This window comes from Brachyhypopomus gauderio, chromosome 5, assembly GCF_052324685.1.
Source record: "Brachyhypopomus gauderio isolate BG-103 chromosome 5, BGAUD_0.2, whole genome shotgun sequence".
Lineage (NCBI taxonomy): Eukaryota > Metazoa > Chordata > Actinopteri > Gymnotiformes > Hypopomidae > Brachyhypopomus > Brachyhypopomus gauderio.
The window spans coordinates 21,120,417-21,144,696 of record NC_135215.1 but is presented as its reverse complement, the minus strand read 5'-3'; the positions used below and the strand labels follow the sequence as shown (position 1 = coordinate 21,144,696).

The window sequence follows — 24,280 nt, the reverse complement described above, 5'->3', positions numbered from 1 at the left end:
TGTCAGGCTGCGTTGGCAGCAGATCCATGAGCACCCAGAATGCTTTCCCTAGACACAACTGTGTCGCAGTAGCCGCTACTGTCCTGCCATAGTGTCGAGTAACTAATCGCAGCCGTGCAGAGAATGGTTCCCAAGCACCCTTGTCATTGTAGTGCAGTAGGCAGCTGTGGACTGTGTATTGCCATTGACTCTCTCATGGGTGACACCAGCTTGGCTCTCCTCAGTTATTCACCACCTTGCTCAGCTATCCATTTTGCTCTCGGTCGGCTGGACCTGCCAGGCAGGGGGCAGATGTTGCACGCTGTACCTCTTTTTCTCTATGCTGTGTTTTCTTCTGCTTTTCCATTTTTGATGCACTCATCGATTGCTTCTAGTTTGACAGCACTACCCTACTTTTGACACCAGTGTGTTGTCAGTGCCAAAGAATAACCATGAGATGCCACTTTGCTTCTTGAAATGCATTTAATGACACCAGTAGGCAACATAAAATGGGCTGACTCAAACGGTAAAACACAAGGGGAAAACTAACAGAATAAAAAACAATGACATTCAAAACATACATTAAATTAACTAATTAAAAAGGATACAAGCAACCCAAATAATATTATTATTAAAACATAAGTAGATATTCAAACAATGAATAGGTGATTTAACATTAACCCTCTACTGCATGGTGTTGCCATATGGCAAGATACCATTGCATGGCAACTTCCTGATATTTAACTGTACAAAGAGAACAATGCTGCTGTGTACAAATTGATGCTTTTTTAATGTTCAAACATTGGTCCCAGTCGCTGTCAGTTCCACTGTGTATGATCTCTCTCAATATTTTACTTTATGATGAAGTTATTTGGTGATACTAAAAAGGAGGTGGTGATTAATTGATTGAAAGTAATGAAAGTACTGAAGGAAAAACAGCATGATCGCACACCCAGCTGACTGCATAACAGCTATTCGAAATAGAAAACATCCATGTATACACTTAAATTGACGTAGACCATTCTGATTAAAGCCATTTTAAATACAATGTACTGTATATCTGATTAAACAAGATGGGTAAACCTGTTAATAATCCATTAACAAGCAGAATTATTGCCAGGTAAATGTCTGTATTGGATTACAGGAGGAGATAAAGCTTTGGGGCATTAAAAGAACAAGATGGATGGCTGTGATGCTTGCCATAATAACGTCTTCAGACAAGTGTTTGAGCAAATGGATGACAGTGGGTTTACATGCCTATACAGCACATGAAATAAAATCTCTCTGTGTGAGCTGTTGCATGATAAAATTGACACGTGCAGCCAGGCTACAAACTTGACTTCACAGACGTGAAGTTATTCAGGGAATAACCAGGATATGACTGAAGGCACCAAAATGTAAGCCACAATCAGAGTCGAAACAATCTAGGTCGAATACGTAATAACAGACAAACAAGGCACAAAAGGACAAAAGGGCAAATCCAAAAAAGAAATTCCAATACATAAAACAGGCCAAAATACAGGAAGCAGTGGTCACAGGTAAAATGCTTAGTATTGCAATACTTCACAATGACCCTGGGAAAGCTCCAGTATATATGGGGAAGTGGATTGAGGTGCAGGTGTGCTTAGTAATCAAGGGAGGTGGGTCGAGTTAGCCTGTGCTGTGCATTATGGGATTTGGAGTGTTCAGAGCTGCACCGCATGAAGTTTTCCTGAGTCAGCCATAACTTTAATGTAATTAAAAATACAAGTGTGCCAAATTCTAGTTGTTGCCCATTACATCAGAGGATACTGCTGCTCATCTCTGGACTCACATGCTGCTCGTAGTTGTGGTAACATGTACTCTAAGTGGTGTTCCAATATATATGCACAATTTTGGAACTCATTAGCACTAGTAAGATTTTCATCAGATTGCTGAGTATGCATATAAATAGTTATTTTTAATCTAGAACTGAATGAATACAATTGGGTTGGTAAAAAAAATCTTTTCTATCCACTGATCCACCCCCAGAGAACCCTTCATTTTTGGAATAGCCCTTGTTTTTCTCCACTCTTTTTGAATAACCCCTTTCTTCCAGATTATGACCATCATCTTTTACAAAAATTTCAAGACCTCAGGAAAATTTTACCTGACACAGCCCTCCATTAGGCCCTGGTGCACAGCCTGCCTTTACAGAACAACCCAGGTTTTGGACCTCTCTCCACATTGGTGGGCTGTTATCCATTTGTCAATCTATTTCTCCCACTGGGTAAAAATCTAGTGGCAACTCCAGCTAATAATCCTTATCTGTAGAAACATTCCTTTTATCAACTTTTAAACTCCCCGATTGTTCTTATTAAATAAGGTTTTCACATAATTGAAAGGATTCCCAGAGAAGGCTGCCTGTGTGCTCCTTCATCTTCAAGACACCTGCTCTCCTCGACACCCCCTGCTCACCCCTCAGCTCTAGCATATTAATATCCTCCTTCCTCCTCCACTACACCCCCCCCACTGCTTTCTCACACCTTAAGTCCTCACTTCACTATACCCTGTCCCATCTCCCTTTCCTGTAACCTACTAAACCTTGTCATTCTATATTCTATAAATAACCTTACTAAACTTTTTAAATGCATTCTCAGCTGATCTCTTCAAAGTGTACATTATTCCTTTCGTATTGTCGTTTATACTCTTCCACCCTCCCTTTTATACTGCACCCTTTATTCTCAGCTCTATTATTTTTTCCCCATTCCTCTGGTTGACATCTCCTTTCTGTATGCCTCTACTGAAGTTTGCCTCAGTAGTAACAGAGGTATTGATATTCTGCAAACTTGAATTCATTCAAGGTGAATGTGAGCATAAAATGCAGAATATGATCAATTTTTATGGATGTTTCAGATTATATTATACATTAACAGATATACATTTGAATTAAAAACATGGTCCCTGGAATCATCCAAATGTCACTGCAGCTGTCCTTATGAAGCTTTACCTAATAATTACAACATAAACTCTGGGTCTTAGGAAGAATTGTAATCATGTATTTTGTACAATGCACAATTCAAAGGATACAGACTGAGACTGAGCAATTGTGTGCAAGTATGACTATATATGTGCAAATATAGAAAAGTGAATAATTCTCATCCCATGTTGATCATCTGGAAGAACAAGGTGCAACACTAGGGACTTGCATGCTGTCCGACTGATAAAGTCCCTCTGGATATGAGCGTTTCCTACATTTAAATGTGATGCAAAAAATCAGAGTGGCAACACTGCCTAAAAAAAGCCTACCCTGGGCACAGCAAATAACAATAAATTTGCCAGAACACTTTTCCTCTTCAAATTGGCAGTTATGTCAACAGTTCCCAGTTTGTGTGATTGATCTCTGGATATATGAAATCTGCGTAAGAATATTTTATTAATAGGCAGCCCCATTACATTACATAGACCACTGCTCTAAAAGCACAGCAAAAACAGAACCATAGAACCAAGGATATCTGTTCCTGAAAAGTAATGCATGGACAAATATCAGTTAGCTACTAAATACAAATAAATAAATCCAAAACATATTCTGACTGAAATTAAATTTATTTTTGAACTCATTTTAAATGACTTTTTTTACTTTACAGAAATTGTATCATTTGCATGTACAATACATGTAATCCCCTGGTCCCGTCCCCCCGCCCCCACCTCAAAAAAACAAAATTGTCCTTACTGAAAAGCCTGAAATAATTATTTGTGCCAGGAATTTTAAAGAGGCAAATTGCAAAAGAAAGGAATATTCATCAGTAAAATGATTGTCATATTTAGGTTTTGCTCCTCTTAAGCATGGACCATATCATAAAAGCAAAACTGAATTAGATTATCAAGAATCAGCATAGAAAACAGTGCAGTAAATATCCAGATCTCTATGATTCCTCCTCACTTAATCTGAGTAAATATCCAGATCTCTACAATTCCTCCCCACTTAATCTGAGCAACTGTCCAGGCTTGCTTGGTTGATACTGAAGTCAGCGAAACATTGGTGAGGCATCAGCGGCTTTAAAAGTTCATCTCTGTGTGCATCACCACTCAGCACTCCTCTTTAACAAATATTTGATCATCTGTATCGGACTCGAGATGTTCCAGGCGGTCTGTCTGTCCACTCATGATCTCTTCTGGAGTTTTCATAAACCTGTCGCGAACACAAACCCGCACACAAAAAATGCTCAATCTTTTATGTGTACCGTCAGGTCATCTGTTGTTAAGCCCAACTTCATAGGACTATTGGTGTCTAAACCCAACAGGCAATGTGTGTGTGTGTGTGTGTGTGTGTGTGTGTGTGTGTCCCTTTCTTTCCACCTCACCTGAAAAGCAGTCTCTGTCCTGGTTCTTTCCTGATGATATTCAGTTTGTAGTAGTGTCTTAGTGCTCTTGACATCTTCTCATATGTCATGTTTGTCCTGTTCTGTAAGCACAGACAACACAAACAATGACATTATGAATACAAGTTATGAATACAAGTTACCATCAGTCCATAACTTCTTAGTGTATGACGCTCACCTAAAAGGACTGATGACCTACAGAATTCCAAAAAAATAAAATAAAATCAGACAGTTGGTGACATACCTTATGGTTCCCCCACAACCGAGCCAGACCGTTGGGGTCAATGATTCGGAACACTTTGGTGTCACGGTCCTCCCAGCGGATGTAATTTTCATAGCGGCTGTCCGAAAGGAGCTGATAAACGTAATCCCACAACAATCTGCAATCTAAACGTAAGAGAAGTGGCTTATTCCCACTGAAAGGTTTATTAAACAATCTCTCCTTCTCCCTTTTAATTATTCAGGTTTTATTTTTGAAGACTACAAGATAAAAGTGCAGTGCACATGTCACTGGACAAAGTCAAGCCTGACCTCAAGAAAGATGAAGAAATACAACCACTAAACAAAAGCTCTCCACTTTTTTGCCAAAAGTGAGCATTCGTAACCCAATGTACTGCCTGTCTCCAAGTTACATACCATTTTAGATTTACAGGGGATTTCTACTTAAAGGAATGCTGACCTTTTTATGGGACCCATACAATTTTTCTTTTATTTTACATTTTTTGCATAATGTTGTCAAAACATTTGTGTGGATTTATATTCTAAAAACATAACTTTTACATGGCCATGTCTTAACCTCTCATTATCCCTTTAAAAAGGATAGTTCTGTTACTGTGCCTTCAAGATGTTTATAATAAATGAGCTGTTCAGGTTGAATTGGATCTTATTCACCTGAATGCATTTTATTTGTTTGATGTACCTCTTATGTCTTATGTCTAATAATTTATGAAGCACTTTGATCTGTGAACAGCACTACAAATAAACCTTATTACTATAATTACTATTATTACTATTATGAATGGTATACATTTTTTCATTAAATAAATGGTACATTACCCTTGAGCAATGCACCTTATCATTTGTGTTGACGAGACTTACATCACTGAGCAAAGATGGTGGTAATTAACTCTCTTAAAAGGTGCCATAGAATTGGCATGGTTGAATAAGAAGTCTGGTATGTAAGAACTCGCATACCTTGAAACACTGTCTCCTCCTTCTAATGAAAATAGGCCAATTCCAACGTTCTAAACTGTTTCATAACAATCTTCACTCGAATATTTATGCACCCCAAATCTACTTATGTCAGCCCACACTGTCACCCAGGCAACATCAACACAGAACTGCACACTCAAAACGTACAACGGTTCTGCTGGTATTGTTATGAACTAGCTAAAGGTCCACTTCTCCACCACTGAAGCAGAAACATCCTGGTTGAACATGTTGGATGTTCAGTAGAATGCTCACATGGGCTCACCAAATTATATGTGAAGATGGACATAAAACTGCATTTAGGCACTAAAGACTCACACCTTCTATACAAACATCAGAAAACTAAACATCAGAGAAGCTAAAGTACTGAATAAATGCATTCTATTGCCCCTTTACCAATTATTAAGAATATATTTCATAGCAAAGAATAATGGTTTATCAGTTTATGATATAACAAGGATAGGACATCAAGGATTGGAGATAGGAGTGTTCTTCAGTACTTTGGTCCAGTATAGGTCTACAGTGGTAAGGTCTTTCTACCTGCGTCTTCTGGTAATAGGCAATCACGACAAACCAAACAAATGTGGCTTCTAAGACTACCAAGAGGCACAAGGTTAAGGTTTGGCTGATTTGAAGAAAAATTATGCATTAGTGGATTTTTCCCTCTAATTCAACAAGTCTCTTTGATTTAGGACATCATTTCCTTCCCATAAGCCCTCGGTCTGCTCCTGTACGAGTGGTAAGATTACGTAGACTGTCAGGTTTTAGCAGTACACAGGCAGCGTGGCCTTACCTGCGATGCGTCCAATGGGCATGCCCTGCTCATCGGGCGGTGACACGGGCATGATGATCTGGTTGCGGTAGCGGGTGTCTTCCGGCGGGTGGAGCTGATGTGCCTGCTGGTGGCCTGCCAGACTCAGTGTGTGATGGGGAGGTGGATGGTGACCATGGTGATTGTGATGATGATGACCCTTCCCCTCACGGCCATTCTCCTGGGGAGCCGCCCGGCCATGCCGAAACTCACCCGGCACGCCCGCTCGCCCGGGGCTGAGGAGCAGCGGGTGCATAATGGCACTGGGCATGAGCTGTATGACCCGAGGGGGTGGCGCCTCCTCCTGGCAGGGGCTGCCTGGCCGCAAAGCCTCGCGGGTCATTGGACAATGGCCATTGGAGGCTGTGGGAGACACGGACAGTGGGTACAGATCATCGGGAAGGTGATTGTTACTGTCGGGCAGCTGGGAGGACGCCTGCTGGGGGTCCTCAGCCATGGCGAGGTGAGGCAGAGGCGGGTCTGCGGGGGAGCGTCGGGGCGCAGCATGGTGGGGCGAGCGGGAGCGGTGCCGGAGCTCAATAGTAGGAGGGTGTGTTGGGAGGGCGTCTGTCCCGCGCGGGGTTCGTAGTACCGTTTCTAACGCACAGAAAGAGAAGTCCATGTGAAACGTTTCGCCCAGCAGAGGGCCTCATAAGTGCTTTTGAATTACACCTGGTTCAGATATTTTAAGGAAATGGATAATGTTTATTTACTTATTCTATTTCACTGAAAGAAAAAGAGAGGAGCAGTGTGAGTTCTCGGAGGTTTATGACATGCATAGTTAAAAGAAATTTTACCAAGCACCAATTTTACATAGGAAATCTGTGCTGGTGTGAGAGGTAGTAATTGTAACACTGAATAAATGTGAAATGCTATTTCAGGTGGACAGGGAATTTATTAATTTGCTCAAATCCATTTAATGAAATTTTCAAATAGGAGGTAACAAGATATTACAGCATTCACTTGCTTTTTGTGAAAAAAAAAAAGTTAAGGTCTAATGCTGGTGACATTAAGCGTGCTATTTAAATACAGGTGCATTTCCTTGTACAACAGGTTTGTCTGTCAACATTCCAAACTGCCACTTCCTCCTGGTCCACCTGTTGATCCAGGGTACACCCATGTTTATAATCAGTGTCTCCTAAGTCCTCTACAGCAGAGAGTTCAAAGTCAACTTGCTATACACGGAAGTGGGCAAATTCCTTATCTTTGTTAATAGGGTGGAAAAAAAAACAGGGTCTGCACTTCCTCGAAAGTTGGACTTCAGACAGCAGAACCTCATTACAATGTCAGCATTTTTAGGTATTAATAGGTATTATACCTATTACACCTATTACACCAAGCGGACTGGAATAAAAATCAGAGCAGTGTATATAGACAGAGCAGTGTTGACGCAACACGATAAAACACCAGTTACAGCTCGATTAATTCGCCTAATTGTTTGGCGTCAGACCTATGAGGCTCTGCCTCTGGTGTGTGCTGCAGGTACTGTGGTGCAGCAGTGATGTGATGAAACACACGCTCACCCTCAAGTCTGTGGTGGTGCAGCGCTGCGTCTGCCAGGGAGTGGAAAGGGTTTCCAGGGTAAGATGTGGAAGGGAGGGAGGAGTGGGCCTTCCTCTGCTTCAGAATGTGCTGCAGGAGCTCGTACAGGACGTCCCCTGTGGAACAACGACAAAACGCTTAACACACGCATGGCTCTCTCATAGCCTTCGGTGCCAAAGGCCCATGAAGCCGGCTGAAACTCTTCCCAGTGGCTTAGTGTTGCTATCCGTTAGCATTGTCGGTTGTTTGGGCATGGTCTTCATGTTTACTCTCCCACATGATGCTTTTACCATGGTCCAGGAGAAACAAACAAACAAAATGCATAATGACCCAGTTTTGTGTTTTTCCACTGCCCTAGAATTAACAAACAAAAAAGATGGACCGTCATATGAGACGGTCATCTTTATTTTGAGCCACTTCCAGGCAGAATTTCAAGGAAACGATTCTCATAAAGGAAGTCAGCATACAAGTGGATGTGGACATGCTCACACCTATGCACACGCGCATACACACACACACACACACATACACACACACACACACACACACATCCATATATACATCCATAACAAAGCGTGACACCTTTCAGTTCTCAGTTTCTGGTCATCTTCATGTGGAGAGGGAAATTCCTAATGCAGCCAGGTGACAGTTGTGGCTGAGAACACTTCCTTATCAAATGTTTACCCAATTCTTAACTTCCTCCCTAGGCAGACTACTACGTACCACGCAGACCAAAAAGCCCAGCTTCAACCACCACTCTACTATGTTTTCAGGCCCTCGCCTAGTAAATAAGGGATAATTTCCCAAGCACGTCAATATTTCTTTAAGCAACTAACATCTTGTTTAGGAAAGTTGCAGAAAAATAAGCCCTAAAATGACAGTGTGGTAATGCATTTGCTGAGAATTGCTCAACAATGACAGCAACACTTCAAAGTAACTGACAAAACTGAAGCATAAACCACAAAAAAAGACCCACAAGACTTCTCAGAAAGTGTGAAATAGTATGTGAACATACTAGTGTTCATAAGCCCGTGTTTGTTCATGTTTGTCACCTGAATGGGGCGAGCGGTAGCGGAAGTCCTCCTTAGTAAGAAGGAGAAGGGCCTTGCCATTCATCTGGAAACTTCCACTGGAGATCGGCCGCAGAGCAAACTCTCTCTCTGCCCAGCGTAGCCACTGGCTCACGTCTTCCCTGCCCCACAGCACAGGCTGTAGACCTAAAGCCATTGCAGTGGAGTGAAAGTGTTAATAACCCCAGCCAGTAGCAAAGCTGCACACTTGAATACTGGGTGAACTAAGAGTTATAAAACAAAAAGAAATCAGTAAGAGTGAGTGATAGAAGAAGTACAAAACAACAAACAATTGAAATAACATTAAATGTAATTTAGTTGCTGAGAGACAGAGAAAGACAACCCCCCCCCCCCCCCCCCCCCCTGCAAATACTCAAGTTTTGTATTCAGGTATTCCAAAGTCTGAAATAATATATAAACACACCTTTGTTAACATTATTAAGGTCTTCCCAGAAATGAAACCAGTATGCCTGGAATCAAACCAATGCCCTGGCTTTGAATGCAAACATTCCACATAAAATCACTGTACACTGACTGCATAGTATTGAAGCTGTAGTTGTTATAGTCACAGTGACCACGGCTACAGTACTTGAAGCTTGGCCCAAACTTTCATCGAGGAAGCGTAGTATACAGAGGGATTATTACACAAAGGGATTATTATAAATACACTGGCAATCATGGTTTCTGCTTATGGTTTATGCCTTTTTGAACACCTAAGAGGTTGTCATACCTACACCATGGCATAGTCTACCATGGAGGAAAGTGTTTGTCAAGTAATTACAAGCCAGGTAATTACACTGTCATACAAACTATTTCCTTGTCAAAACTTGGATTTCCTTGTTTTTCCTGTTACAACACGATAGCAAATATATACTCAACTGGGGAAAGTGTGCATTCCCTGTGTTTGTGGTAAATGTGTTTAGCACCTCTCAACACCTTTTAAAATTCATATACTCTCTGTAAACACTCAAGCTAAGAATTCACCAGCAACAATAGATAAAGTTGAACGGCAACGAGGTGCTGCTGCTTTCTGCAAATACATGCCTACTACACATGCATGGCCTATGGACAGGTATGCCGTATACCAAAACTCTGTCGTCATGATGCTTTAAAAAGTATTGTTTAAGCAAACGCTAAAAGAGTAAAAATCATTATGGGGTAGTTTATAATCATTATCAAAATCAAATAATTGATTCTTTACCTCGTTTCTCCACACAGTCGTGTGACATCATGAGGGCTACAGGATTTCTCGTTGCCCAGTCTGAGAACTAAGGTCCAATTCCATCCTGCTCCATTTTTATGATTCTATCTTCCAGTGGCTAGTAGTCATGGCAGCCACTGGATTTGGTTCTTTTTGAGTACTATACTTGATTCACTCACCTGTGTGTAAATGAGCAAAACTTCAACACCTTCACCCAGTGGTGTGATTCAATTTATGCACCATTTCTTAAAAGGTCATCAGAATTTCATTCAGTTCCATGTTAATGCAAGTTCACAACTACAAAGGAGCTAAATATTACTTTATTTTAATATTGTGGTTACTCTATGCCCAATTTTTCACCAACACTAATAATATTTATTATGTGAGTAGCTAGTTAGCCAACTCATGCTGCTTAGTCAAGGTGACCATGATTCCTGTAAATTCCTAAGCTGTTATTCCTTGGGCTTTGTCAAGTTGGTAACGTTCGTCATGGAGTTTAGTAAGTAATCTTTTTTGTGTTTCTCATTACAGGCATTTAATTCTCTAGACATGGTGTAAACCTCATATAATGCTGTTACTGCAAATTTTCCAGACAGGAGCATAGCGTAATGGAATAATCATAAATAAACAATTTTCAAATGCTTAAATCATAGTCATTAAAGACTTATGTAGGTGTCGTAGCCTTCTAAACACAGCCCTTCAGTAAATTGCTGCCTAGTTTTTTGTGGTAAGAATAAAATGAAAATTCTACTTCAGTATTTTTCAGTAGTCTTTTAAATCCTGTTCTATTTGTGTTGTTTTCTTTCTGTCAATTTAAAGGTTCATATTGTATGGTGTTTATGAAATGAAAGGTAACAGAACCAGTGAGCTAGTCTCAGGTTCCTTACTGTAACATCTAACATAGGTCGTCTAATGCCCGACAGTGTTTACTGTGATCACTACTTTTCAAATGTACAGAGCTAGTTCTCTGTGTGTTCTTATTCAAAATCAAACAACGAAGCAGAGGACATGAGCATAAGAAATCCTAGGGGAGTAGGTGAAGTCTGTCTGCCAAACTCACATGAATAAAATATGATTTTCACTATTGCCATGAACAAAGGGCAAACGCATGAAGTGCAGTGAGAAGCTTTCTGGGAAATGATGCGTTAAATGTTGGACAGTTACAGGACAGTTCCTGGCTGCTTCTGTTCCATTTCCCATCTTGTTTTCTGTACCGACATTTAAGTGCTGGTAGGAACCGATAATTTCATATGCATTTCATATGTATTCATACTGGGAAGTTACACTGCAAGTTCTAGGAAATAACACAGTAAATGACAGGAATTTACACTGCAAAACGTGCTGTGTTATAAAGCCTTACCGCTTATTTTTATTCATGTATACAAATTACACGTAGAGTGACTTACATATTTATGACAGTACATTTGTTCCTGGGGAATTTGACCCCTGACCTTGGTGTTACCAGTACCAAACACTACCTGCTCTACCTGAAGAGCTGCATGAGCAACTATGGTTCAGGTCACAGTTGCAAATTGGTTGCTGTACTTAACTAGGCCCTGTCTTTAGCTGTAAACATACTTCCAAAGCCCTTTTATTTGTGTGCCTTTTTAAGACACTGGGGAATGCTTGTTTTGTTAGAGAATTCTTTTCCCCCTGCATCTACAATTCAGATGGCGTGGGAACATGATGGATAAAGCATCTGCACTGGGGAACCACCCAGAATTCCCAAGCCAGACACCCCATCAAAACTCAACATCCATGAAGATTCTGCAGGAGTTCTGCCCAACATGTCTGATACCTGCCTGGAAGTCCTTTTTTACTGTGCGTGCATGCAAGTGTGATTATATATATATATATATATATATATATATATATATATATATATATATAATATCCAAACAACCGCCCCATGTTGTCCATCATTCCTGAACATTTCGTTGGTCTAATTCTGGCTGATGCAGCTGCTGTGTGGGCCAGTGTTGTGTGTGGAGTGGCGGGTGAGTGGTCAGAATAGGCAGTGGAGTGTGCTTATCGCCAGACAACACCTGCACCCTGCCCTCCCCGCCCAGGCAGCTGGTATCTCGGAGCCTTGGTATGCATGCACTGTCATCTTCATGAAGGGAATCGGAAGAAGCCCCACCCCACCATGCTACAACTGTAAACCCCTTCCTTCTTCAACCTCCACGCCCCCTCTGCACTGGCCCCAAACAAAGGAACCATTCATGTCACTGGATTGATATCAAGCAGACATACAGAAAGTAAGTGTTGTACTGATCACCCATCCAGAGTTCCTCATTTCATACTTTCATAAAAACATGGCGGGTTCACTACTCTGTGAAGATCAACTAGCTATTAGACTCAGTTTCTCACTCTCAGACTTTATTCTTTCTAAAATGTTATGTTATTAGCATTGAAGAGTCACTTGGTTTCATAAATGAGTGTCATCTCAATCACACATATCCAGTACACAGCAGGGTGCATGTGTCTGTGTGTGTGCGCACGCGAGAGTGTGGTGTGCCTTTGTACAAGTGTCCCCAGGAAGCAGAGATGCACAGAGCAATTTAGAGTTCTACTAAAGTCATAGGTCACGTGGCTAGCAGGTCCCAAGATTGGCTGGGTCCAGCTCACAGTACTGACCATCTGTGCAGAGCCTCTAGAGAGACAGTTACCCACAGGAGGAAGGAGAGGAAGAGAGCCCGAACTTCCCACAACGCACTTTAACAGGAAGCTCCTCCCCCTGCCCCAGCACACCCGCACAGGCTCAGTTGCAGAACAGGAAGCCTCCTGCGGTAGCGGCTGGGCTGACGTGGAGGGTTTTATCAACACTCAGCAGCCAAGGAGTGAGACGGCGAGGAGGGAGGGAGCAGGAACGGAGAGGTGGGAATGAAGATGGAGAGAGGGTGCTGGAGAAGAACACCAAGCAAGATCGACAATGAAGTGAAGTGGAGACCGAGACAGAACATTGTGATTCAATATTTGCTTGTGCCATCTTATACACACCCCCAACCCCCCCTTGTCTCACTCATCCACCAAACCACATACTGTATGGGGTTTGAAGCTCAAGCAATGAAGCTGAACCCCCCCCACAGCTGCTATGTGGGTATCTAATCTGGTCTGATGGCATCATTCACACCCCCTGCAATCATGGGAGCTCCCAAAATGGAGCGCTCTTGACTCAAAGAGGTGCATGGTGTTGCCCAGGCAACCCCCAGGCACCAAGGATGAATGGAGGAGAGTGGAGATGAGATCACTGCTATCTGGTTTCATTGTTGCTCACACAACTCCCCCTCAAAGACTTTATTCACAGAAAATATTCTCTCTCTCTCTCTCACGCACACACATGTATGTGCACACACACGCATACTCCTCTGTAATAGTTTGCGCCACATATGCATGTGGGTTATATAAGTTTCAAATACAAATCAAATACCATTACTGCTGTGATTACAGTGAATCCCTATGATTAATCAACGCTCTACATGACAATGTCAAAATCTGTGATTGGTCAGTGTGATCAATGCACACATCAAATATTCCTTTACCTGGTGTGGGCACATTTATTGCAGTAATGAGAAAGGATGCAGTGAGAATGACACCATAGAGCCTGCATTACAGCCAGTCATGATGAGCAGACTGTAGAGACCAAACATGTAAGCTTGATCACTACATGCTCAACTGTTGTTTTGGCTGAACATACAACAAAGCCACAGAGTGGTGGGTATATAAGTCCATAAGGCGGCATGCAGTTAGGACACAAGTTACAAAGCACGGTGCTCCATATTAACACAAATATTGTACTTTGGCTTTTCTTTTTATTACTGCAATTCCTACAAACTTCCATTTATTTATTTCAGTATACAGGAAAACAAAGCAGATGTCTAAATGAACCAACTCGTATTTCCCCAACCTTTGTAGATTTCACAGCCTGATGATGAACGTTGACAGCACACAACACCTGTGGTACGCAGGGGTTTTTTAAATTCAGCACGCACACGCACACACACACACACACACACACACGCACGCACGCACGCACACACGCACACACGCACACACGCACACGCGCACACGCGCACACACGCGCACACACGCGCACACACGCACACACGCACACACGCGCACACACGCACACACGCACACACGCACACACGCACACACGCACACACGCACACACACACACACACACACACACACACACACACACACACACACACACACACACACACACACGATCGGCTCTTTCTGTACTTTGCACATTCCTCTGTGTCAGTTGTCTGTATTGATGCAAATCGTAAGATTGATGGCAGTGGGACCTGGACGGCAGGGACACAGGGTCTTGTAAAGTCTCAAAACCCCTGGCTGGCCAATTTCTATGCCCCAGTGCCCAAAGCAGGACTGTAAAGCAGGATGGAACATGCTAAATGAAATATTATCTGGACAGGTTCTGTCAGAAAGATTCAAAGGAGCCAAAACAAATGTTCTAAATAGATATTTTATGTACCAAATAAAAAACAAAACATCTTCCCTAGCAGAGATCATTTTTATCATGTTTGTCATTATTTTCAGGGTTCTGGTGAACTGTATCATGATTAATGATGTTCTCTTACATATCTTAACACATCACGTTTGTCATAATATTTAGCCGTTCTGGCTCAACTCAAGGGTGACTAATAAACATTGTGCTTTTAACTCTGAACCAGCTGATATTTCCCATCAACTAACGAAAAATTCAACTGAATGACAATTATGTTGTCCAGTGACCCTGATGAGAAGCAATATGCGTTTTATATGCACAGCAAAAAACTCCTAACTACCCCAATCGTGGAGGCCTTGTTGTGCTGGCAGGGAGTACATCTTTAGATGTGCGGGGTCTGCAGAGGCCCATGCTCACCACACACAGGCCCAGCATGCAATAAAGGGGTTAATTCCATGATTCACCATCACTACCCAACTGGTAAAGGCCTTCTTTTCAAACAACATGCATGTATTACAGGATTTATCATTTAGGCTGTTTTCACCCATTGCAAAACACTGCCAGCTGGATATTGATAGTTATTTTTAAACTATCTTAATTTTCCTATTTATCAGCTACTGGCCGTGTATAAATATGAATTCAACAACATTGGCCATAGACGTTAAGTCTGGAGCCATGAGGGCCAAAAGGTTTTGATTATTTTAACAGCTGATAATTAGTTGTCAAATTAATGGGGTGCTACACTGATTGCCACCCACCATTCATAGCCTACATCTTTAGTATGGAACTGAAGCCTGTCATAATTGATCTGCACTTTAGCCTGCATAAGTTGGTCTAGCCTTAAGTCACAGGGACTCTGTATCTATCCTGGATATCTGAAGATCAATGATGGTTTCATGGCTTTTTGACATCCATAAACAATTGTCAACATCAAATCAGATACATCCAATACATAATATAAGGCAAAACCCAACATTATAATCACAGATCCATCACTCAATGTAAGACATGCGGATTAAAGGTGCACAGTTAAATTTCCCCAAAGACAAGTGAGGAATCAAAAATATTCATCTGTTCCACACTCTTCATGAGTGTCCGAGGTTGTCCCTTTCCCTGTTAAAAAAAAAAACAAAAAAAAAAAAAAAACACCTCTCTCTCTCTCTCCCTTCCAATTTGCAGTGTAGGCCTGATACTGCTCATCTTAACTATTAAGAAGTGCTTAGAAGAGCAACCCTAAGCAATTCTTGTATGTATTAGTTTGGACGGGTTGTTCAAATCTTTTTCCTTGAACAATCTGTTTCTCTGAACATTGATTTCTCTTCCTCTGCACTTGAGTTATGCTTGTTTTAGCCATACTGCCAATTCTACACCACAATCAACCATCACAAAATTCACGTGACTTTTTGGAAGTGGTCACTACAGGATGTCAGCTAACACGTGCCACTTGAGTCAAACTACACCTGCAGCATTCTTTAACTGCGTTTTCGCAAACATTCTGATCATTTCTTAAAACATACAAACAAAATAATACTACATTCATATTTACAATAATACTACATATATTTAAACTGGGAGTACAAAAATGTCTGGAGGTATATGCAAATACCTTCAGACAGACAGATAGACAGATGGATAGATAGATTAGACAAATTGATCTGTAGAGATAAACAGGCAAATAGAGAGGCACACAGACAGATAAATAGATACTGGAATTCACATATTCACAAAGCTATAAGGAACCCTACCTGTAAAATATGCTTTGTTTTTTTTTTTATAGCGGCAAAGATGAGCTCTTTAAAAAATCATTTTAGAGTGTACAGACCCTTGCATATCACAGATGCTTTTTGAAGCAGGCCCCCACATCCCATGCTTTTGGAACGCCCCCCCCTCACTCCCCTTATTGCTGTGTCTGTCTGTCTGTCTGTCTGTCTGTCTGTCTGTCTGTCTGTCTGCCCTTCTCTCCCTTCCTCCCTAATGACATGTGGAGCCGGTTGTGAGCAGGAAGAGAAGCGTCTGTGCTCGTTTTCTGGCCGTTGGCATGGGAGAACAGTTTCCCTTTCAGAGTGAGGGGGAGGGAAAAGAAAAAACTACACCCAGCACTCAGGCAGGAAGCACAGTCTGCCCACTCAGGAAATTCCTGAGGATGAGAGAAGCTTCCAGGCGCAGGAAATTTCCCCTCTGAAAAGAGTCCTCATATAAACACACACAGACACACACACACACACACACACACAAGCACACACATGCAGAGCAAGGGAGAGTATGAGACAGGCAAAATACCTTTACGATCATGCCCTAGTATGCCTCATTTTCATTGCCTCAACAGACCAATCAAATGTAGAAATATTCAATAATGAATTATGTCTTAAGTTACTTGCATATTCGTTTAATTGTAAGCTATGCAGTGCATGAAAAACAAGACAACGGCTCCTACTGCAGCTACTGACATCATAAATAATCATTAAGTCATAGAACTTGTCCACGGATTCCTCACATCTAAGGCACTGGAACTGGACATCGTGCCTCAAAGATTGATTGATTTATTTAATACTAATGTGAATGTTCTTCTCTTATATCTGATCTAAAATGTGAAAAGAGAAATCTTTAAAACATGTAATCTTAAATAAAATCTCAAACACATTTTTAGATACTTCAAATGGACATTTGTGGTGTAGACTCAGTTCTCATTTTTGGTTACTTCTGTCCTAAACCCTCCGATTTCTTTCTCACATTGCAGGAAGTGAAATCAAATTAATACAGGAGTTGAAGCTCAAAACATATATATGTACTTATGTTATATGACTAATACTCTGAATCTTTCCCTCACGTTCACACTAGAATACAACACAACACTCCAATGCATTATTAGGAGACAGCCACTGGTTTAGTGGTCTGACAGCTGCAGAAAACAGTCCCTGTGCCACAACAATTATGAGACCTATAGATTGTACCTGGAGTGTTGGCCTCTTGTATGCACCTTGTGCAACTCACGCAGATGAAAATACAGCATCTCTCACAGACCAAGTGCAAAGCAGAGCCCACCACTCTAAGTTTAGAGAGTTTTTTTCTTTTTTTTTTAAAGTTATGACATGTTATAATTTGCAGCCTGTGAGAACTGAATATGAAATATGCATTTCAATTTAATGCATCACTATCTGAATGCATGTACGTACACACACACACACCTACCTACCTCTTAGGGCCTTTACAAATGTCTTTGATTAACTAACTAGAAATAACAATGTTTCTAACATGTATTCCCAACTCCAAACAACCCTCCAGTTCCTGTGCAGTGTGGTAATGGAGGGGTTAAGAGTGAGTGGCATTCTTTCAGAGTGAGGAACACATTTGCTCTGCTCTCATCTAATCCACTTCCTCTCCAGGAAGCCAAGGAGGCCAACTTCTGCCCACTCCGCAATTTCCTTTTTTTTCTATCTTTTTTTACCTTCCTTCCTTCCTTTCCTCCCCCCTTAACAAATTCGTCATTACTGGCAGATTGATGGGAACTCAACGTCTGCCAAAGAGCACAAACAAATACACACCGAGTGACAAACAACCACTGCCTTCACTCTCACATGCATGCAGACAAAGACTGGTGTGTTTTGCTTAAGAAGAGACCCTCTGACACAGAAGATTAGTGTGAATCAGACACCATAAACAAGTGCAAGTGCATGCATGTCAGTCATCAGTATAAGAATTGAAGATGTAGTATAGTCAGATCTGATAGATGTAGTAGGCTATAGTCAGATCTGATAGATGTAGTAGGCTATAGTCAGATCTGATAGATGTAGTACAGTGAGTCCCAGCTTAACGACGGGGCTAGAGACTGAAAAGTCCATCGTAAAGCAGTTTTCATCGTTAAGCGTGACCCTAGATTTAGATACGCTTTGATCCTAAATACAGTATAGAAAAGAAAAACTAACAATGTTCTTGTGCGTGCGTGCGTACAGCGTGAGAAAGAGCGATTGCGTTGCTGAGATGGACTGCAGTGGAGGCTGCGCTGCCTCAGCTTATCGTACACAACACTCCACTACAGTCCACTACAGTCCACTACAGTCCACAACACTCCACAGTGCTGCCACTGCTCCTCCGAGCACCACGCGAAATAAAAAAAAAAGTTGGTCGTAACTCCGGTCCATCGTTAACCACACCGGTCGTTAAGCCTATATAATGACGCCATGCTTTGAAAACCGCTTGACTTGAAAGGCTCAATTTCAAACTATAGGACGCAAGTCTTGCACGGGAATTCCATGGGGGTGATAACTTCAGACATGACCAAACATGACATTTTCTTAATGTGTATAACTATGTTCCCATTATCTCTTAAGAGAAAATCCCTCTAATGTTGTTTCAGTGTGCTATGTACAAAATAATACGGTCCAGCAATTATAGGATAAGAGATCAAATTAGAAGGAGCTCTCGTACGGTCAGAGAGGCCCTTTGCCTTGACAAAATTCTCATACCTTTTTGTTTTTCTGACTCGTGGTTTATTGTAAAGATCCAATACTTCTTAAGAGAGAGCTGCATATGAAGATAGTAAAAATGTCTGAAGACTGTAGTTTTTTTTACAATCTGATGACTTGATTGAGAACAGTAATCAATATATTAAGGAGAACATAAATTAGTCATTAGTTACAGCACAAAAGACAGACATATCTACACAACCTGCCTCAGAAGAATAACTCATTCCTGCTCAGAAAGAGCTTTCTTTCTCTTGGTCTGTTAGTATATACATACACAACAGTGCTCTGAGCTTTTATCAATACAAAAGGAGATCACTAGGGATTCCCCCCTTCACTGGTCACATTGGTACTGTACAGCTGTAAGTAAAATGAACTTGTATACACATGCACCTAACAGCATCCTTATGGTCAAATAGGAATAAAAACAAACCTACACACAAGATATTTTGTTCTGATATTACCGATAACAAGTATGATGAGCATACTGGTTAAATATTGATGAGATTTAGAAACACTTCAGTACACTTTCACCGCCAAGCCTGTTTCTGGCTCTGAGCCAACTCCACCCTTTCGTTTATTGGCTCACTAAAGGGCTGGTTCAGACCTGCATACACTCACATACACACACCTGCAGCCACACGCCAAAGCACAGCCTCTATATCACCAACCTATGAAATGGGTGAGGGGCACAATGTCAAATATTACAAATAGAAATGTACACAAAATAACAAAAACAAATGCGCACACGCACGCACACGCACACACACACAGAGCACCAGAAGGATTGTCTCAAGGTGGTCCCCAACCAAGTCTGTTTCAGTGACGTCAAAATTGAACTCCAGCCTATAAAGGTGCTCAAGGCATGGTCCAAAAACCACAGGAGGGACTGTAGCAGTGCACATTTCCATGCACCTGTGTGTGTGGGTGGGTGGCTGGGATTTGCACGTCTCTGACAACAGCACAGGAGACGTGTAGATTAGCTAGCTACTGTAGTCCCTTTCTCTATGGAAGTTGTCCTGCCAGCAAGACAGCACTGCACTGTGAGAGAGAGGGCGTGTCAGGGTACGTGACAGGGTGGTCATGTGATGGTGGGTATGTGTGTCTAGGTATTATGTGTGAGATGTGAGTGGAATCCTGAACAAAAAAACCTTTTTTATCATATCAAGAATAAACCATATTACATAAACTGTACTACACCCTAAACTACCCCATAAACACACACAAAAAATGTAAAGGTAGTGATAAAAAGAAGAGTAGAGTAGGGTAATTTTTGATGGACATACATGTCTTTGAATGCAGTGTGAGGAAGGGAGAGTGACAGAAAGACAGAAGAGTGACAGAGAGACTGACCGAGAATGGCCGTGTGTGTGTGTAACTCACGCAGGTGTCCAGGCAGTCTGGCTGGCTCTTCGTCTGTCCTGGCATTAGTCAGGGAGGGAGGGGCATGGCCTGGAGAGGAAGTGGAATTTGGCAGCGGACTGGCAGAGGGACTGAACGTGCTCCTCTCCTGCTGAACACAAAAGACACATACAGGGTAACATACGTACACACACACACACACACACACACACACACACACACACACACACACACACACACACACACACACACACACACACACACACACACACACACACACACACACTTTACAGGCTGAAGAAAGGTACTGAATCATACACGGAATATTACTAACACATCACAAATGCAGACTTAGCAATGCAGAGGAAAACCTGTACTTCAGCACGCTTTTAAAAGGTGTCAGCAGTGCCAAAGGTGTATATCCATTATCAGATCATCAGATTATTATCAGCCAAGCACAAGACATTCAGGGGGCCAAGAAAAAATCAGAGGGGGAAGAGAGGGAAAGGTGGGCTGTGTCGCACACACTTCAAAGTGTCCAACAATGCAGAGAGCACACACCTTTTGGATCACTTTTTAATGTTTGCCAAAGACTGACTTGGCCATCTCGCTGAAGACGAGATGAGCTCAGAAAGGTTTGGCATGCTGCCCCAATGATTAGTGTTTCAGCACCAACCTCTTGCTAATATTCACTCTCCTGACAACAACCAGAACCCAGATTACTCTCCAGCCATCTAGGGGTTATGTGGAGGTCAAACCACACATGACCCTATACATGCAGCAGGGACAGACCTACACAGAATTTGTGGGGAATGGTTATTGTTTTACATCACTGTAGATAGGAATTTGAGCATGTATCATGAAAAATATTTAATTTTGTTCCCCACACAGTCAGTGCTGATAAAACTTGAGAGAGACTGGTCATGTGCTTTGGCCTCTTACCTATAATTTGAATAAGGTTTGTATAGACCACGTATGATCACCTAAAGGTCTCCTCACTTTTACAGTTTAACAGATAGAGGAAATGTGAAATGTAGCACCACGGAACTGCTTCAGACTGTTTGTCTTCATCCTTCCATACCAGAGGTACTGATGAGAACTGGCTACTCTTAGAACTGGCAGACTCTGAGGTCTACACTGCCACATAAAAGATATGACCACAGTGCACTACTCAGCATGGCTCAGATAATATTATGATTCCAATGTGGCCAGTGCCTATCTGTTCTAAAACATTACAATTAATTATAGTCATAATATACTTATTTATTACCAAGTCTTTTCTATTGCAAACAACAATATGTAACATTTAAGTAATACATGTCTTGGCTTTCAAGCCAAGTAAAATATGGACAAAACTGTCTTGAACTTAACATAACCTTTTGGGGCTTAGTGTTAAGGGAGTAGCATTATCTGATATCTACTACCCACACTTCAAGGGCAGCAGGTGGACCAGATCAAAGGGTGATTGACAGTTGGAATTACAGTTGGTAATGAAAAGGCACTTGAGAAATACAGTAGTTCTTCATTTTCTTTACCATTGCCTTTCCCATTTATTTCCATCACTCTAAATTTTCCATAGAGCACCTGCATGTGGCTGCTAATATCAGACAGCTGTTGTAGTGACCCATCTTTGACACACATGCTGATGGAGGTCCATTCAAATGCAACTTTGTGCAAATGAAAGCATGCAAAATCAAAGCCAACAAAACCACTTGTCTAAGAAAGCAATTTGACTGTTGCTCTTCCACTTAACATGCCCTCTCACAGGACAGGTGTGGACAGGTGTAGTCAGCAGCAGGTAGGAACACTAATTCTGTGCCCCAGAGATGATGCATACTACCACCAAGAGCACTAGATAATCATAAATTTGAGATACGCCTGTATATTAGGTTATCAGACTCATCAGTCAAGTGTAAATTCACATATGCCTTTATTCTTCTATTGAGTGACACTATTGCATTAATGTCTTGGACTGTTTTACTAGTACTGGTGTTAGCAAGTGTTCTCTTTCTGGGAAACTAGGACTGAGGTGTTAACATGTCACATCATGTTGTAAAAGCCTTGACCTCTCAAACACACTGGAGTTTTATAGGTTTCCTGAGCAGGATTCCAAGCTGACAGTCTAACAAAAAGAACTAGTGTGTGAAAGGTAAGCTCGTCGTTCAGCCAAAACCAGAAGCAGCCAGTGATGACCATGGTTTTAAAGTTTAGAGTTTCTGGCTCACTTTGGAACTTTCTTATAACTGCACTGATCTTCAGAGAACCGACAAAACCCCTTGGACAAACTCTCCGGTTAAAGAGACATTTTAAAAAGCTTGAATTTTTTTTTTATTTTCATCATACATTTTGACGAGCATACAAAGCCACTTTCACCGCGTTTTTAATAAATAACCAATCGACGTTAATGCTAAATCTGGTGTTCTCTAGTCTGCATGCTAATGCATGATTTTAGAGCAACGTGATCCCGTATGACAGTCTAAACCCTTGATGGTTCAAATAAATGTATTTGTGAGTCATAAACGAACTGGGCACTCGCCTTCAATATGCCAACAACCAAGCTCATTATCAAGCAAGTTGTTTCTCAGTAGGCCTAGATTTGTACCAAATGTTTTGTTTAGACTCGACTGTTGCTCAACTGAGATGGACCTTGATTTGCACTATCGTGCGTGGGAAGTGGGTCCGTGGACCTACGCGTATGGCGCAAGGTTGTCGCAAAAGGTTTGCTGTCCAGATGAATGGGAAATAAAGCTTTCGGGCTTTTTTCGCCTACAACGATTAAAGTCTCAGTAAAACGAGGCCCAATGTATGACGGGGAACACCAGCTACAGTAGGCTGTGGCACTGACCGACCACTAGTCACAGTGCCTGCCTCGCAATCTCTCAGCAACAGATGATAAGCAAAACAAGTGCTGTTAGTCAACAACGTGACAACATGCAGTTCATCGCATACTCTGCTCCAATATTCTGAACTTACGATAGGAATTTACTCAAAATCATAAATACCTTTATATTGATCTGCGTAGGGGAATCGGACATGTCTTGTTCAAATTCAGGAAGTTCTCCTGTTTCCACTTTCCTTTCCCCTTTTTTCCGTAAAATAAACCCGTAAAACAGCGAGCATCCGACTTCAGTGTTTTGACAATGGCAAATCGCAAAAAACGCGCTATTTCAGTTTGTCTGTAAATCCATAATTCAAAGAGTCAATGAATTATCGTGCAACTTCTTTGTTTTCCTATTTTCCGCAGCGTTACAGGCACTACATTTTGGCGAGGCGATGGTTAATACCTTCCTGGAAGACTTCTCTGTGAGAGCGGACGGCGCAGCGGCAGCGCTCATTGATTTGGTTGTGTTAGTGGCGAAATGACGTGGATTCCTAGCACTAAGCGCAGCCCTCTTAAAGGGAAACCCGACTCAGGAAATTGCCTATCATGTTCAACATTGTGGGTGTAGTCGACAGTAAGACTATTTGAAGCAGCGACGAGGTCAGTGTGGGGCTTACACATCATTTTAGGGTATCAAACTGAACCGGGTCAGCTTTTAGGCCTACACGCAATCTGACGGCCCATTTCCCAAATTTATATATATATATATATATATATATATATATATATATATATATATATATATATATACCATACACGGAGAGAGAATGATTACATGTTTAAATCTTAGATTTATCTTTTTGTTTAGAGTTTCCTAGCTTGTCGCTGCCATATCAATAACCGGCTATGCAAAATATGCAGTTTCCATTGGTACTAAACTGCCTTGACACTGAAAATGACAAATCCTTAATTTTGCTAATCAAAAATTATCAGTAAGCCTTCTCTTGGCTG

The 24,280-nt window shown here is 41.6% G+C and overlaps 1 protein-coding gene across 3 annotated transcripts; it reads right to left on the bottom strand.

Annotated features, from left to right (window-relative positions):
* Positions 1-3,623: 3,623 nt before the first annotated feature.
* Positions 3,624-23,814, bottom strand: etv6 (ETS variant transcription factor 6). Of its 3 annotated transcripts, none has more exons than XM_077006437.1 (8): positions 23,451-23,814; positions 20,470-20,599; positions 8,934-9,098; positions 7,863-7,997; positions 6,322-6,702; positions 4,564-4,706; positions 4,302-4,402; positions 3,624-4,129 (listed from the first exon to the last, which is right to left on the bottom strand). In XM_077006437.1, exons 1-8 carry the CDS (start codon positions 23,481-23,483, stop codon positions 4,027-4,029), a joined length of 1,191 nt encoding a protein of 396 aa, XP_076862552.1. In that variant the 5' UTR covers positions 23,484-23,814; the 3' UTR covers positions 3,624-4,026. The 3 variants fall into 3 exon arrangements, with proteins under 3 accessions (XP_076862552.1, XP_076862550.1, XP_076862551.1); XM_077006435.1 differs by having other exon boundaries at positions 3,625-4,129; positions 6,322-6,936; XM_077006436.1 differs by having other exon boundaries at positions 3,625-4,129; positions 6,322-6,936; positions 20,470-20,596.
* Between the last annotated feature and the right edge of the window lie 466 nt (positions 23,815-24,280).